Below are 18,783 nucleotides of genomic sequence, written 5' to 3' on the forward strand. Positions count from 1 at the left end.
AATTTGATGTTGTTGGGAGATGGAGTGCAAGACATTCACCACTGAGACATACTTTTATCTTTGTGTTAGAAAAAATTCAGACTTCCTCACAACAGTAATGATCATTTGATGACCCTATAGAAGCTCCTAAAGGAGGCCTGGCTGTCAGTAGAGAACTTTTGCATTTTTGTTTCTTTTTTAAAAAGGAAGGCCTTTATTTTGTATTTAATATAGAGAAAAGCAGATTTTCCATTAACTGTTTTCAAACTTGTTATGTATACTGATCATTATCACCACCAATCCTGTACTTCAGGCAAGGAGTTCTCATGCAGAACAACAACGTTATTCACTTGTAGGAGAAGAAATTCTTGAATTGTACAAATGAAATGGCAAACTTGCTTTTAAAAAAAAAAAATCACCCTAACCGGTCAATCCATGAAGCAACTTCAGAGATTATCATAAAATATGCATCTTGCTGTTTGGAACTAAAATCCACATACAAAATTGTATGAAAAAATGTAATTCAAAATCGTGACAGTGTGGGAATAAGAGAAATTATAACCTATAGTATACCTCTGTCCCCCTCCCTTGCTGGAAGAGGCAAGCACCTTCCTGCTGCCACTCTGCCCTGTTGCAGTCTCGTTGCTTTCCTGGGATCAGCATTTCCCAACCTGTGGCTTTTGACCCTCTGAAATCTTTTTGCAACCCACTTTTGGGTTGTGACCCACAGGTTGACAAACACTGTCTTATAGAATAGTTGACTATTTTAACACCATTCCACTACAGAAAAGTAAGTTTCTAGTAGATAATTAATAATTTTATTTCTAATTTATGCTAAAAACTGGTGACAAAACAATATATTCATTATCGAATATTTACCTGAATCTAAGATGACTCTGAATTTAGAATAACCCCCAATAATTAGGTCCAATAGAAATACCTGGAAATGTATGTATATATATGTTATAATTTTCCATGCATAAAATCTCATTATTGGAGGGTCATCTTACATTCACACCTCCTACCTGCTGCAGCAGGAAAAGCAGTAGCAAGGGTCACGCAGTAGAGGTCAGGAGGTAGGGAAGACTTTGGGGCATGACCCCTGGCCCTTGCCCCCTGGTTTTTTCCACTACTTCCCCCGCCCCCCATGCCTGCCCTCTCTCGGTCTCATAGTATCTGACCCCTCACTACCCATCCTGCAGGCTTTGTCCTGCCCCTCTGCACAATCTACTCTTCCTTCAGCAGTCTGTCTCCTCTGCAGCCTGGGGCATGGAGCAATGCATTTGCTCTGGGCCCTCAGCTGCTGCTGCTACTACAGTACCAGAGCAAACACTTGCTCCATGCCCTGGGCTGCAGTGGGGACAGAGCCCGCCAGCACGGGAGCAAGGTTGAGCAACAGGGGGCAGGGGGAGAGGAAGGGGACAGGCAGGAGGCTGCAGGGTTGGGGGATATAGGGAAGAAGGAGGGGCAGCAGGGGACCAGAGCCTCTAGTGATGAACAGCACCTACAGCTGCAACTGCAACTCTGGCTACAACTCATAACTGCCCCCCTGTGTTCCCCACCCCCCACATGCCTTGTACTTTATTCCAAGATAAAAGGGACCCTCCCACCCCACACATTAAATGGGGGGAAAATTATTCTCTCAGAATTAAGTAAATATGGTATATACCAATATATTTTGAAGAAAACCTTAATATTCCTGAAAACTTCCATTTATGAATGTCCTACATATGAGATTAAGTCTCAACTGTGTAACTTAATTCAAGCTGCCCACAATCTGGTTATAATTAGGTTAGCATCGGCCTTCAGCCCACAGCCTAGTAGTTGTAGGGTTGAAAGGACCAGAGATTAGATTCAAAGTAGGAAGAGAATGCTGGACACATCAATGTCTCTCTTAAGACCATACTATACAACTGATATGGCACATTATACTGACAGATCATGGCAGAGGATTTAGTAACTAAAGGAAAGTTCTGGAAGTTTTCCTGCATTTTCTAGCAGTGCAACACACAAATCTAGGTATCTAGGAAAATTCTAAGATATTAACATCTCTAGGGCCTCCTCTACATGTCACAGGTATTGTACAATTACCTGATTAACTACTCAATTACCTAAGACCAGCTACATGTGCAGAGTACCTACCACGATACAAAGCTCCAATAAGCTATGAAGTCAGACCTCAAACCTGTGTATTAATTTATAGCTGGTTGTTATTGAGCTTTAATTTGTACATGTAGCAGGATCTCCCTTGAGGCTGGGAACCCTGTCAGCTGACTGGGCTCTCAGCCGCAAGGGTGAAACATGCACGGTGTGAAACCCCAGGGCTGGAGGATTATGGCAGTTGTGATCCCCGAGGCGGTGGATGCTTGAAACTGGGGACCACACACGGCGCCAAGACTAAGAGCCCCATCAGGCATGGGACTCTGTCCTGGCTGCACATGGCCCCTGCAGCTGGAAGCTCCCTTTGAGGTGGTGCCCAGACATGAGAACCTGCTTCTCGCCAGTGCAGACTACTTGCCCCTACCCCAGCAACAAGGCATAATGGGATCTAATGCACAATCCCACAATCATGTCTTGTGGCATGCACGTGTGCTACAGGGAAGTGAAGATTTAAACTTCTAAGTAATAAAAATTTCCAGACAAAGGAGACTGGGCACTTCTGCACAGCTGGCAGAAGTGGCAAGGCCTGCAATGGTGAAGGTAAGAAGAAGGCTTTCATCAGGTTTTCCCAAATTAGATGTAGGTAATAGTGCACTGTTACAGGAGTAAAGATGTGAATATTAAAACATACCACCATGTAGCACCCTTCACAAAACTAATGGATCACAAACTATTACAATTTTCTTACCTAATACTGATACACTGATGAATGCGACAGAAGGTCTCAAATATAAAAAGGCGAGCATTTTCAATGAAGTCCTCCAGGCAAGCCACTAAGAAAAAGTCATTCACGAGGACCTGTAACAACAGCGAAGATAAAATAGACTGTTTCCATATTATGCTCATGCTTTTTTAAAAGACTGCCTGTAACGAAATTGGCATTTTTGCAGCAATTTCTGTAATATTTTAAAACACCTTAAGTGTTATACATTCATAAGAGAAAAAGTTTTCAGAGGATCATTAGCTAAAACCTGATTATCCTGTCATAGCATGAGTGCAATTTTTACCAGTCACATCCATTAATGGTCAGATTGGTGCAACAGTTTTTAAGATTCTACTGGATTCTTAAAAGATTCTATTAAGACACCAAACAGCTTTTAAGATCCTATTTCCTTTCAAAAGGAATAAAAATCATATTTCCTTTCTCTCTCATTGCAACTTTTATACTTATACATGTGCGATTCGAGACCAAGTGAAAAGCACAATGGGCTTAACAATTCAGTTAACATGGAAACCAGAACAGATTTCAGCTCACTCCAAAGCTCCATTAGCCGTTATGGTATCAGGAGTAAATTCATCAGTGCACAGATCAACATTTCTTTCTTCACTGAGTTGGGACAATATTTACATATTCCCAGCAGTATTATGATTATAAGTTAAAACAGAAGTTATAGGAATTTTCACTGCTGTTCAAGTTATTAGCAATGTGACATTTGAAATGTTAATTAAAAAGTACAGTGTTTCAAGTATTATCACAGCTGGCCTGCATTGATAACTAGGCAATAAATTTAATTTTGCACCTAAATACTAAAATCACTAATACTAAAACTAACTTAGAATGAGAACAGCTTGTTCCAGAACCTGAACTTATATTTCTAACAGGAAAATGACTTGAAACACTATAGTGTAAATTATGTTATATTCCATAACCCCTGATAATTCAATACAAGATCTCTGGCTTATTAATCATTGCTTCTGTTCTATCTATAGATATAATTATATCAGATATCTTTAAGAATTACTCTTGGCAGCAACACAGTACAGAAATCTTTTCACACTAGGATCTGCATAAATAGTTTATATTACAAACAAAATATTAAAATAAAATTGTTGTCCATATTAAACTAATGGAAAAGCAAAGACAACTATGAATAGCAAAGATGTATACCATATTTTTTCACATACCACACATCTTCAAATAAGATATGCTCCTTGTTTCGGGAAGGCAGAATGAAGAAAGATTTTTCCAGAGTTGTTGCTGAAAACTGACCACATGCTGTGACTACACAGGAGCAGAGATTATGCTTCAGTTCACTTACTGTTGCTTGGTCAATCAGGCAAAAGCCAGAGCTTTAATCTTACAGGAGCTTTTGGCTGCTCAAGCAAAAGCTACTGCCAATTTGGCAGCAGCTGCGAGAGGGTTAAATCTTTAGCTCTGACACTGAAGTGAACTCAACTCCCTGCTGCATGTTGGGCAGGAGAAGCACAATCCCAAGCAGCCAGTGTCCCCCTGCTTCCACTCTGGCACAGAATCAGCTTCCCTGCTTACGACATACATCCAAGTTTTGGAGGGCTAATTTTAATGCAAGTAAATACAGTACTTCGGTTTCAGTAACTAGACCACATGGCACAAATACCAAATGCAATTATCTTAATATCTCATTGGAGACTTGCAAGCCAAGGAGCAAGATTGGTGTCTGAGAATTTTTTTTTGTCTAATCCCCAAAAATCAAACAACCTGCCAGGCATGTCTCTGATGACAGGTTGCTTAATTCTGGGGATGGGGAACAAAATTCCTCAGACCCCACTTGCACAACTGCCCTAATATCTGCCAGCAGCCTCTGATAAGAACAACTAAATGCCTTCTCTCTCTCTCTCTCTCTCTCTCTCTCTCTCTCTCTCTCTCTCTCTCTCTCTCTCACACACACACACACACACACACACACACACACACACACACTTCTGATCAGAAGACCAACATCCAAATCAGGTCTCAGTTGTGCACTTCTGGTTCTAGGGCAAGGGTGGGCAAAATGCAGCCCTTGGGCCAGATGAAGCCCACCAGACCATTCTATCTGGCCTCTGGTGCCCCTAAAAAAATTAGAAAATTAATATTTATCCAAATCTGGCTGCCTGTCATGCTGTGCTCAATGGCTTGTCAAAACTCAGTAAGCAGCCTTCCACCTGAATGTCCACCTCTGTTCTAGGGGTTCGCGCCATCTATGCCAGAGTTTCCCAAATTTTGGGCAAGCTTAGAAGGGATTGAGGGAAGGAAATGAGCGGGAATTCACAGCAAGGGAAATGGCAGCAATGACCAAAGTGGCCAACTTTACTACAGTAAGGCATAGGTCCACAAGGTTTGAGAAATGCTGATCTGTTCCCATTCCCATACCAGTAAGACCTTGCTTAGAACATTGTAACTAGTGTTAAACAGCTATGCTAACACTGCTCACAAAGACAATCCATACTTAAAACACAAAATTATATCTGGTCAGTTAATTCCATACAGCGGTCTCTGCTATACCGAGGCGTGTTAAGTTCTCTCACATAAAGCTTCTCCAGCATAGATAAGGCTTGAGAGCTGTTGTTTAGCTATACTCTGATCTTCCTCCACACCCCACAACTGTTTGTTCCACACGCTATCAGTCCCTTCTGATGTTCTTCTTTGGTGTGAGAAAACTGACACTAATTTGTTTAGACAGCATGTTCTGTCATGAGCAAAATAATTTCCCCCTGCCTAACTCATTTGGCATCCACCTGGTTTTTTTTTTTGTTTTTTTATTTTTTGGGGTTTTTTTTACTATTTATTACTTTTCTTTCACATTATTTGCAGGGAAAAGGAGAAAAGAAAGCCCTCCAAAATTTAAAGGGACTGTGAAAGAAAGACAGCCATCTTTGTTGATGGCAATTAGCTTGAAAACTGAATATTGCAAACATGTATATATTTTTCATGATTTAAATACTTTGGAAAAAATAATTCCACCCTTAGGGCAAGACAGACATTCACACCAGGACAAAAAAAAAAAAAAAAAAAAAAAAAAAAAAAAAAAAAAAAGAGAATGGGGTAGTTGTACTTCTGAAGAAATTAAATGAAAGTTTGGTTCCTAAAGTCTTCAGGGGAAAAGAAAGAGAGAGACCATGCCATATGGAAGACTTTATTTGGGTGATATCACTAAACTATGCTTCCCTCCATGGTTCTGACTTAACAGCATAATCAATTCTTATGGGAAGGCCTGGGTGTCATGTTGGGAAGGAAGGAAGGGAGGGAAAGAAAAAAAAATAATCAATGATTAACAACTGAGAATCTCTTTCACTCCATGAAAAAATGTTGGAATAAAAACCGAACCAGCAAGCGTTTAAATATGGTTCCAAATCATATTGGAGTTGATATACGTTTAAAAAAAATACTAAAGATCATATCTGTTAAAAGAATCTATGACCGTGTTCAGGACACTTATGCTGCCCATAGCTGTAACTTACAAAACTCTAATCTACACAAGTTAATACAAACACCTTACCGATTCACACTCTCTGAGTTTCTTCTGGGCACCATCAAAATCAAAATTAACATATAAGCATTCTACAAACTCTGTAATAGGGTCCCCGTATGTATAGGATTCCTGTGAAGAAAGTAATTTAAAAATATTAGTTTCCTGGAAAAAAAAAAAAAAAATCTTCAGGAGTACTCTGTAATACGCATAACATCAAGAGACACCACATTTCCCATTTCTTAAAAACAGTCCATGTTAACAATTTATTTCCAATTGAAGGTGAAATATCTATGCTTTTAAAAATGAATAATTAAAAATATCATTAAAACACACTGAACTCCTAACATTTACACCAAACAGACTAAAATTAAATTTTCTTTTTGCATATGCAGTTAATTAAGCTCAAGCTTTAGTGTTTTAAAATCCATTACAAGCCTCTAGCTATTTTGCTACCATGTGTGGCTTGGCTTACTGTTAATAATAATAAGACATATAACTATTTACAAATGTCTAAAGTGTGAGGCTTTGTATAGCAGTAAGCCATAAGTTGATTTTGAGGCCAAATCTTTTCTATAAAGAAAGACTAAGGAATTCAAACACTGATCAAGACATTTCATTGGAAGGCATGCTCATTCTTTAATTTTGCCCATATCTGTATCTTAAAATTACCATACTAGTGTGAATATTTTCACAAAAAAAAAAAAACAACTTAATATAGAGGGGCACTGTTCAAGTGTGTAACTGGTACAAACTTTTAACACATTCTGTTTTATTTTCTGTACTAATGCCTCAATTTAGCCATTCACAGTGTAAAATTTTGGGGGAAAATGGAAATTGAGGAAGAAGGTATAGCTATTCTCCTTTCAATGAAAAGGAATATATTTCAAGAACGTAAACACAGTCCATTGAAAGAAGAGCACTGGAAGCAGTAAGTAAAAGCGTGACAAAAATTTTCAGGAAAACACACTGTGAACTGCTCAAAAAAGCAAATTAAATATTGTGCAGTGAGAACAAATTTATAAGAGGAGCTTTACTTGTTACCTGCTGGATAACCTTGACTAAATCCTTCAGTACTTGTCTACGTTTTCGAACATCCTTGTTTGTTATGACTGCAGTAGTCAGGTACCGAAGAATATGTGGGCACATAGTCTGAATTGAATTTAGATACCTGAAGAAAATAAACCACATTTTTATCTTTAAAAAGTTACACCTAAACAGTTAACTTGAGAAGCACACTTCAGATGCAAGCAATAATCTCAGAGGATAACAATAAACAGTTGTCCAGAACTATAATACAGTACCCATTTCTATATATATGTATAAGTTAATTTTAAAGGCTTTTTTCCCTTAAATTACTAAGGTGTACCAAAATCGTTTAATTATAAATTGTTTTCACCAGAGGCTTGTTCAGATTGTTTTAGAACTATTAAAAAGTCTGAAAATCATACAATAAAGACTTCAGTTTCCCAGTGCAACTACCCAGTATAAAACCCACTGATTTAAAGTGGTTCTGTCAATCAGCTCTGTCAAGGCTGTGGAGCAGATCACCACAGGTCTGAGTGCTCTGCCAAATATCATGCACTGTTTTAAGAAAACCTATTCTAAAAATGAAAATGGATGTACAGAAACATGCACCTTGGGAGAAAACTCCCAGCCTCTTAGTTCTACCACTCTTTTCTACTCTTAACATGCCTTCACTAATTTGATTTTTCTGAACCCACTTTATTAGTTCACTTTGGGCAAAACAATCCTAATAAAAAACCTACAGATATTGAACTGGATAGCCAAAAATGCACATCTTAATTAAAATCCAATCACTTACAACATTTTTTCATAAGTTTCAACCAATTTGATGCAACAAACTGATCCTCCTGCTTTCAAACAGTTATGATTAAAGACATACATCATCAGCTGTAAATACTGGAAAAGAATGAAGAATTTAGTATTGAGTTTTTCTTCACTTTCATGTTCTGACCTCAACTTCCGATATGAAGGACCTGAACCAGTTTTGCCTGCAAACAACTAAAAGTTTCCACAGCTCCTCAAATGAGTTTAGCCTTGTGTGATTCGTTTGGTTAACTAGATTCAACCAGAGCTCCAAGAAGACAGTGTAATACCATAAGCTTTCAGCTGCCACCAGTCTTTCCAGGATGCGGCTGTCCTCTCTCCCCTGCTCTCTGCACCTTCACCAGACTGCGGCTGTTCCAGTCTGGGGAAGGCACGGGGAGCAGCAGCTGCTCCACTCTTCTCAGTTCCCAGGGGAATGGAACAACATGGAAAGACTCCCCATGTCTTCCCCAGACTGGGGGCTAGGAAACAGGGGGAACAAGGTCTTTTCCTCTGCCTTGCTCCTGGACTCTGGGAGTGGAGCCTCCCAAGCCCATTTCACCAAATCAAGGGGAGGGGAGTGGAACCACAGGGCAAAGCTTCCTGTACACTTTTCCAAACACAGCCCCTGGTTGAGGAGTAGACAGGGAGTGAGGAGCAGCTGCTCCTCTGCTCTGCTCCTGGTCATTACTGGGCGGGGGGAGGAAAAGCACAAGACTGTTGGATACTGGGGGGGTCCTAGAGACCCCTGTAGCACTATGTGTAATTGTACAGGCATTATACATAGTGGTACAAAATGGAGTAATCCCTCTTTGAAAGTACTACTACCATCTTTTTGCATACAACATGCTACTCCTCCCTCCCTCAGACCACCCCAAAATTGGGGTGCAAATAAGTTTCTGCCTATGATAGAAGGGCTCTACTTTGACTCCTGTTCCACAGTGCAACAGCTGAGCTTTTACTTACCAGGGGAGAGGGAGTCAATTGAGTCAACAAAACCAAACCTGGCATCAATCAGTGCTAGTAGCAACTAGACCTGTGCTAATAGGGAAGTACTTGATTTGAATTTGGATTCAACCGATTCGGAGGGCAGTGATTCAATTCGGATCACTGTTCCGAATCAATTCGACTGAACTGTCTTTGGAAGATTTGGTGCCGATTCAGAGATTCAGCCATAGAGTATAATGACGAACCACTGAAATACCAATAACTGACATTTTTTTGGCAGATATGGATGAAAACAGCAGTGATAGTAGTCCCTTCTGAGGGCATGAAGCCTGCCAAGTTTTAAGGAAATAGGTGCAGGATTTTCTGGGAAACTGCACCTCAAACTGCTGAAAGCAAAACGTGTGTGCGTACGTGCGTGTTAAGGCACAGCAGGATGAAAGCTGCAGGCATGGTAGCCCCTGCTCCGGCTATGAAGCCTGCTAAGTTTCAAGGAGACAGGTGCAGAGCTTTCTGAGAAAATGTACCTCAAGGTGCTGACAAGCAAAACTCATGATGTGTAACTTTGTGTGCATGTTAAGGCACAGTGGGATGAAATCAGCAGGGATGGTAGCCTGTAACAGGGGGCATTCCTGGTGCTCAGGCAGAAACAGCTCACAAGAGACAGAAAGGCTGCAGACAAAGGCTTATGTGCTGTTTCTATGTCCCTCCTGCAGAGCACTGTGATTGGAAGGGGTCTCAGGGAAAGATCTCACTGGCCAGCTATAGATGTCAGTCTGTCTCCCCCTGTTCCCCCTCCTTCTCAGTTTGTTCCCTTGAAAGACTTCCTTCCAAATCTTTTTTTGAATCAATTCAGAGGTTTTATTCGGTCTCCCGATTCGATTCAGATTTGGTGATTCAGCCTCTGAATCAGGCCAAATCTTCTCCAAATCGAATGGGCAACTGAAGCTCTGAACAACCCTAATAGCAACCTTGGTCAGCTTCACCAAGGGGCATGATGGCCAGGTACAGACATTACACTTTTACCAGTGTAAGTGATTGGAAGCTGGTCCATACCTGTAACAGAATACATCTTCATCACACAAAACAGGTCTATACCCATAACAGAAGTTCAACACAGACTGGTTTTAAAAAATGACAGAACCTAGTCTAAGATTTGAACTCACCCCTCCTTGAACAAAAGGCAAATGTGTGTTGTTTGCTACAAATCCAAACTATGCCACTTACAGAAAAACATGCAACTTGGATCTATTCTACCTTGGCTTTCTGAATGTCTATACTGAGCCAATGACAATAAACACTACCATACCCACCTTTTAGGTACCCAGCTGCCAGAATGGAATTCACAACCCTGACTCAGGCACCTATGCTCCCTGCACAAGGCATAAGGACATTTGGACATCTTAAAATAGAATTCTCAACAGAGCAGGAAAATACCTAAGCTAGGCCATAGGTCACAATGAAGAGAGCAGCATGCCCTAAACTTCACCTCTTTACTGGATTCAGGTGTGTACTTGCAATCCTAACTTAAGTGTGCGTGCAAGAATAAGATTCCTAGGCCCAATACCTGTCCTGGATTTAGATGCACATATTATACTTTTGGGTAGCTCTATTTCTTATTATACTAGTAAAAGATTCATGGGACCAAGAGAAAACTGCAAGAGGAAACAGGACTCTAAGCCAGAGGACTGCGCAAGAGAAAACAGGACCAGGGCACTCATCTGGGAAAGGCCAATATTGGATTCTGGTACCTGATCCTAACACTGTTTTTATCCAATCACAGTGTAATGTAAAATGCCTAAGCAGGAAGGGTGGAATATGTCTCCATCTCAGTTTTATATATAGCTTTATGGTTTAAAGCACTTCCCTGGGATATGGGAGATGTGGGGTTGAACCCCCCCAAGGCAGAGGAGTATGCACTTCAAGTACTGGACAATTACATTATACATTGACAGAGGTCACCACTTGTACTGCCTGTTTTGTTTGTTTTTAACAAACAAAAGCAGCTTTGTGTTGCACTGAAGTCATTCTCCATACTCCAAATATGCATACCATATCAGGTTCCTCAGGGTGATTAAGCATCAACAACTCCTTTCTAAAATTTTGGAAATGATACCATTCATATGCAAACACTGATGTTAAAACATCCACCCAAAGCCAAAGGAATGAACTTAATGTGTTAAATCCTCATGATGAAAACATTACAGTCTTGTTATTTTGTGTTTCAGAAGATGAAAATGTGGCTTATAAACAGATGTTCAGAAACTGGGGGTTTCCAAGACAGAAACTATTTATTATAAAAAGTCTTTTGATGTGGGGCTGTCATTTCTAAGCAGGATTTTAATTGCACTTTATCAGTCCTTGATAAGGTAGGAGAAAATTAAAGATTAAAAATGTTAATTAACCCCAGACAACATTGTTTTACCATTTAACATACTGAAAAGCTTTAAACTCCTCCTATAATCCAAAGTCCTTCATATAAAAAGAGCTAATGCAAAAACCTTCCTAGAAAAAGCACAACCTCATGGAGCTGCTGAAGATTAAAAATCCAACTGCGTTGCTGACTCAGAAAAGTAATATCCCAAGAATTACATTACAAATGCATTCTCTTTCATTAGCAACTGTACCTTGTCATTGTGACAATGTTTCCTTTTTAACTGCATCTTGATACTTGATCTACTAATCACTATTTTACATTTAAGAAATTTCAAGAGATGCAAAAAACCAATTACTATTTTAAATTCAGAGAGAAATCAGGTAACGTAGTATGTGTATATGATGTAACCAATTTGAAGCACAGCGATTCTACATTTTATTCTGCAATGTAATTCTCATCAGCTCACTTTTATCTAATCACATGCAGCTTTCTAACTTAAAAGGTGAATATTCCCATCACCAGGAATTAGTTGAATGTGTCATTCTATCAAGTTAGACTTCACAAATGTGGAAGTTTTATACAATTCCTTATACTTCTCAACTCTATATTAATTTCTTTTTGAGGGTTGTACAATATGCTGTTTAGGAGTCCCAAGCCTTCTCTGATCTGAGTCCAATACCACGGAACATAAGGCTTTGTTGAGGCATACCTTTTCTCTTAGATGGTTTTGGCCATTTGTTGGTCTATTCCAGGGGGTGGCAATGTTTTTGGACAGTGCGCCAAAAATACCTGTAACCCTGACTTGTAAGATGTTGGTGTGCCAGGAGTGGACAGTGAGGGAGCCCAAGAGGCCTAATCCTTGTTGCAGCAGTGCAGCCCTGATCCCTTTCCCAAGGCCCGAGTGCCAAGCAAAATGCTTTCATGTGCTGTGCTCTGGCACGCATGCCAAAAGTTACCTACCCCAGGCAAAGGTCTCATGATGAATTATTTTATCCTATTCCCCACATACGCGGCTAGCTTTACCCATATACTATAGAATATGACTCAAGACTCAGCAGCAACACTCACTGCTGTCTGTTGTTTACAAAGTCTGCCCTGCAGCTTAGGGAACAGCTGGAAGGGAATTACATGCATCAGATGAATCTCCCCAAAATGCATCAACAGAAGCTATATGAAGAGGAGTCCTGTTAGTTTTGTATAACTGAATTCATGCGTGGGATCTTTCATCCAAGTTAAAAAAAAGTTCACAGAACTGAGCATACTTGATTAAATGCTTAAAAATGTACATAATAACATGTATATTAAAGACTACATTTCTTGTATGTCTACTTTAAGAATATATATTGAAATTCAGGATTCTAAATCGTGTGCAACCAACCTCTGCATCAAAACAAAACATGGCCCTCAAGACCCTTAGGTTCTAAGAGCTGTACACTGTTTTGAACTGAAAATATCTTCTGGGCTATCCTGAAACTGTTAAATTAGGGTGGCTGACATTGGGGAAGGAGCTGAATGTAGGGCAGCACACCCTAAAGGGGCTTAGAAAAGGAACTAAGAGCAGGTGCCATAAATTGCTTTCCCTGCTGGCAGTCTACTGCATCAAAAAGGAGGAATGAGAGAAAGATTAGTTTGTGTTGCTCCACTGTCATGAAACCAGCTCTCTGGCTCAAAAAGACGGGTACCTACTTGCTTTAAGTAATCCTATACCCATGTCAGCTCAATACAAGCTTAATTTGTTATAAAACAAATACAACTTACTGTGGTTGATAGAGAAAGAGTTCAATTATGTTGTCTCTGCCTTTGGGGTGATTAAAGAACACAAACAAAGACCAATGGATGAGCCATGTCCTCTGCTGAAGAGACTGGAGTGGTGAGCTGACAGACTAAAAGGAAAAAATGAAAAAAGGGAATTTTAACTAGTGGGATAAGGTACAATGAAAATATTAAATATCCCTAGCTGTGAAGGCCAGTATTCCCCTTTCTTTAGGGACAGTGAAGCTACTTAGAGTGATGACTACAGAAAAAGCAAACAAATCTCCATGTAGTGATTCAAACAGATAACCTGTAACATTTTCAGACAGAAATGTTATTTTCACATCAAAAGCATCCTTTAAAAATCATATACATGCTCAATCCTAATGGTGGAACAATACTATCCAAAATCCAGCTTTGCCCTTATGGAGGTTGAAGGCTGACTGTAGAAAACAGGACTGCAGAAGAAAGGTTTAGGGTTTGGGGGCTTTTTAATTGAAGTTTCTCTCCAATTCCCAACTATACTTTCAAAAGACAAGAGCATCATTTTAAAACAAGGGCGATTTTAAGCTAGTTGAAAACAATTCCAGTAAAAGTGGCATTGATTTCAGAATCTTTAATAACCCTTCCCTAGAATTCACTTATCCTTGTCCTTGTGGCTTAGACTTTGTGCTTGTCCCACACTTCTGAATTTCTTCATTCTCTCTTTTTAAGGGGTTTTTGGATTAGCCTTCTAAACCTCCTTTTGTTTCTCCCTTCTTCCAGAAAGCCACACACTTAAGTTAAGTTACCTTTCTTATAATGGATGGGGTTTGGACATGGCTTAGAGAAAGTTTTAATACTTCCTGGCAAATAAGAAGCTAAAAAGCAATATCAATCAAAGCGAAGTGTGATGTAGTGCATAAAAAGTGTTTTAAAAACTGGCAACATATGTCCCCTTCCCCCCCTGCTTAACTCTCCCACTTCTCTGTTTTATACAATCAAACTTTTACTCACATTATTATCTATAGTTTCTTTCAATCTTGTGAGATCTTCCATGGCTGCATCCCAATTTTGCATTAGAATTTCAGATGCCAGTTTTCCCCAGAGCGAACTCAAAGCATTTCTATCTGTAGCTGGAACCTGTATTAAATAAAACAAAGCAAAGCAAAACCAATTACAATAACCACAATAATTTAACATTTTTACTTAGTCAAGTATTTTTATAAATTACTTGCTGGCAGCATTTGTATAACAGAACAGGCCATCACCTGTGTTGATCCTAGTTTTTCTAAATAAATAAAATGAACATTTTATTTTTAATAATGAGTTTTTATTTTGTACAAAAGTCAGAAACCAGACTTTCAAGGACTGGAGGTGAAGAAAAAGACAAGGAAACTGGCAACAGGTCAGTATTGATGAAGACTCTTTAGTAAACACTACAGTGGTACTGGGAAAGTTCATTGGACTTTTGAGTTCATAACGTAATAAACATTGTAAAACTACCTAAAACTAAGGACTGGCAAAGCTACAAATTATATTAAAAAGAGCCATCAGTAAAAAAAACAAAAAATAAACAAAAACCCCACAATACACTACTGAAAAAACTGAAATGTCTGACTCCTTTAGCATCAACTCTTTGATGCCATACATGGTATTTGTCCATTCTTAACAGGTAATACTTATAGAAAAGATCTGCAAAGATCACTAGTCACTGGAGTCATGTTCCACAAGTGAAAACATTCAGAAAGAGTCTCTCAAAGTAGTAATCTAAATTCTTTCAGATAACTACATGCGGCAAAGGAACATTTCCTACTAAATTAGGCAGGGTGCCCCAATTACATCCAAACTTCCTTAAAATCTTTTTTTTCCAGAGCAGTTCTCCAAGTCTGTTTCAAGTAAGGGTATTTCTGGGGTCAATCAGCTTTAGTTTATACAACAATGAACTACACTAGGTCATTCAGAGTGTCAAATTCTAATCTCAGATCATAGTTACAATGGTTCTTTCATAGCTTATGTTTCATTAACCATCACTTTAAAAATGAATCTTCTCCCACCAGAAGGGGAAACAAATCTTCCATCAAGCCATCTGAAAAACAGTGTTTTTATTAAAATAGATTCCAAAAGGAATTTATAAGAGCTAAGTTGACATACTCTGTTACACAAGAAAGCTTGAGTTTTCATACAACCTAAGCTTTAAGTTTATGAAGTTTAAACTCTAACTCTTATGAAATGCATAGCAGTTGATTTGACAGCAGCCCATGAAACATCAGTACCATCCAAAAAAAGATGTATTTGAAAATTATCATTTTTGGGTATATCTGACAGCTTAAGCAATATAAATAAAATTAAAATGAATAACGGCCCATCTCCTTCTCCTATCAAAAACTACTCCCAAACTGAAATACATTCCCCTAAGCTTTCAGTCTTATTTAGATGAATGATCGCATTGTAGTCGTGAACATCTATTTGCCTTGGATCCCATTCCATTTCTTATTATAGGCAATTGAAAGAATGTCCAATTGACTCATTCAACAGCACTGTCCAAAAGGTTGATTAAAATTTTAAAATATTATTGCAGTGAAATACAAGTTAACAAAAAGAATCCAAATCCAGAACACACAATTATTTGAACGTATTTTGACAAAGCCTTTCCTATACTCAAGGAAGGCATGTAACGCTATTGAAACAACACATGTTCCAAATACCAATGAGAAAAGCTTTTTGCTGCTAAGGTTCATGTGCACTGCTTTGGCTCAAATCCATGTCATTACAGTTGGCTCTTCATAGTAACCTGCTTTCAGCGATGGATATGCTAGAACAGTTTCAATATCTGGATTTTCCAGCAGTTACCTTAAGTTTCCATTTGTTAGCAAAATGGCACATTCACTCACTGACCAACAACAATAAATTTACTGTGCTGAGACTCTAACAAGACATTAAATCTTCATTCTCAAAATTCACTCCCAGCATTAGCAAATGTTATGAATAACCAACTCTTTTCATGTAGTTGTAATGATACCATGGCTCTAGTTCTACAATCCTCATTTAAGCTGTTTACATTTCCAAAGTAGATGACTTTTACTCTTCTAAATCCTTCGTAATATTCAAGGAAAGACAGATAGAGTTCTGATAAGAAGCTGTAAGATCAGCATTAGCACTGATTACCTTTAATTTACCTGTATGCCATTCACCATTTTTTCTTTTTTGCACAGATCTAAAATTCCTATTCCTGTCAACTGCAACAGTTTATACTATCTTTCTTTTTTATACTTATTGTAGAAACAGGAATACTTGATATAAATTAAAGCAACAATACATTTACAAATTAAAAAACAACCTAACTTTTTCATGCTAATACTTTAGAACAGCAAAATTATGAATTAAAAACAGTTTACCAAAATGTAAAGGTCATAGTAAGATGCAAAGGACAGTCTGGGTTCTGATATTACTGGCACACAATAGGTTCTGAAGTATTTCTACTTTACTTTTCCTTTCTAGAAGTTAGTCATTTATTTATTTGTCGGTATCTATCCAAATCACACCAGAAGTGCGCTGCGCAGTGGCTCCTTTAATTTTGCTCTTTTTGGCATGTGCCACCCCTCCTCTTTCACTGATTGACCAAGGGATCCCAGGGGCCTCGCTGCTCACTCCTGATTGGCCAGGAGGCAAAAAAAGCATTAAAAAACCCAATCAGCAACAAGTGATGGGGCACTGGTGCCCTTTGGTCAATCAGCAATGGGAGGCAAAACTGTGGCATATTTAAAATTGTGGTTTTTGCCTCCTGGCCAATCAGGAGCAAGTGGCAGGGCCACCTGGGCCCTTCCACCAATCAGCAGCAGGGGAGGGAGAGAGGGGGACATGACAAAAAAAGCAAGATTAGAGGAGCTGCTTTGCAACACACTTCTGACATGATTTAGTTAGATCTCTATTTATACACACATCTCATACAGCAGAGTTCTTATAAATAGCAATGCTCCACCCAATTTAAAAAAAAGGAACAGTTAGACAATATAAAATAACTGGCATGTACAGGTCAGTCTACACACCATTGGATTTTGTCATTATATGGCATCAATGAAGGGAAAATTAACTGCAACTAATTTTGAGATCCTTAGCTTATAGAACAATTTAATTTCCATACATCCAGGTGAACAGAAGTTTAGTAACTGCCATGAATAAACATTTTACAACAGTTTTCATGACAAACATTAATTCTTGTCTTGTGATTTTTTTGTATTTTCATACTGAATAATTCTTACACAGCTCAAATTTTTTAAAATAAAGATCCTATTTTTAAAAATAAATAAAGACTTATTATGGGTAATTACATGCCCTAAGTATCTGACAGAAAAAATGACTTACCAAAACCCGAAAAAAATAGAGATATTCTGCAGCTCCTGAATAGTTCCCACATTCATACTGGAACTTTGCATATCTGTAGAGCGTGTCTAGGTACTCCTGTCTAAACTGAAAAGGAAAATAAAGTACTCACTGCATAATGAAGTACTACGATAATTCACTACATTTCATAAGACTGTTATTTTTCAGTAGTTGGTAAAGTGATGTTTCACAGCAGACAAAAGAAGTTGCCTGTGAAGAGTTTTTTAGAATTTTTGAATCACAGATTTTATGAAGGATCAATATAAAACGTGAGGCAATTATTTCATTCTTTAATCATTCTCCTGAATATTAAACATTTATACTTAAAATATACTTTACTACAAATCTAAGTATATCCACAAGTTTTAGGATGCAATTAACATCAATGTACAGATTTCCATTCATTTTAGAAATCTATACTGAAGTTAATCATATTTAAATAACTTAGTCAAAGTTAGCTGATGTGCGATGCTTCTATAGTTTACCTAGATAGGTCAGAATACCAAATTGTCATTACTGCAACTGTTAGATAGAAGTTTTAGCTCATTACTTTTTACATATTTAAAAAACTGGAAGAAAAATAAGAACTTACACCATGTTTGTCAGCTAGGTAGTCAAAGAGCATTCGACCATCCCTGTAATAATAATCATCATCGTAAAATCAAAACTACTGTTTTACAAATTAAACTGATCACCACTTAACATACAAGTATAACTACTAAGCACTATGGTACTGAACTAAGTTTGACTTCTTTATAACCACTATCAATTTTCTGTATTTTACTTTTTCCTAAACAATGTATTTCCTTGTCACTGCATGGAAGCCTGAACAGAGGCAACTGATTATATTAGAAAAATACAGCCAGCTATTCACAAGCGAATAGAAGATATTTCCTAATCCTCTGCAACGAGTTACCTTTAAGTATCTCATATTCTTTATTCCTACCTGTAATATTAGTAATCAAGTTTCAAATATTTTTAAAGGTACAGCTAATGTAAAAAAAAAATTCCAAAACAAACATGCAAGTCATATAGCCCTTCCTACTAAGGGGGTAATGCTGCACTACTTACTCAAGTAAATCTATATGAATTCAGTGGGAGATGCAAACAAACAGTAAATAGGGACTCAAAAGAAACTCCCAAAGTAGAAAGATCAAATTTATATTGAAT

The 18,783-nt window shown here is 38.3% G+C and overlaps 1 protein-coding gene across 1 annotated transcript in view; it reads right to left on the reverse strand.

Annotated features, from left to right (window-relative positions):
* The window catches only part of EIF3E (eukaryotic translation initiation factor 3 subunit E), a 65,007-nt gene that overhangs the window by 21,940 nt on the left and 24,284 nt on the right, over window positions 1-18,783 (reverse strand). The window contains exons 4-10 of the mRNA XM_019528070.1: window positions 18,206-18,248; window positions 17,596-17,700; window positions 14,248-14,373; window positions 13,258-13,382; window positions 7,392-7,518; window positions 6,378-6,479; window positions 2,828-2,937 (exon numbers count right to left, since the gene is read on the reverse strand). Of these exons, the coding sequence (XP_019383615.1) occupies window positions 2,828-2,937; window positions 6,378-6,479; window positions 7,392-7,518; window positions 13,258-13,382; window positions 14,248-14,373; window positions 17,596-17,700; window positions 18,206-18,248 (738 nt within the window). The remainder of the gene's footprint in view (window positions 1-2,827; window positions 2,938-6,377; window positions 6,480-7,391; window positions 7,519-13,257; window positions 13,383-14,247; window positions 14,374-17,595; window positions 17,701-18,205; window positions 18,249-18,783) is intronic.

This window comes from Gavialis gangeticus, unplaced genomic scaffold, assembly GCF_001723915.1.
Source record: "Gavialis gangeticus isolate Ggan-Ray unplaced genomic scaffold, GavGan_comp1, whole genome shotgun sequence".
Taxonomy (NCBI): Eukaryota; Metazoa; Chordata; order Crocodylia; family Gavialidae; genus Gavialis; species Gavialis gangeticus.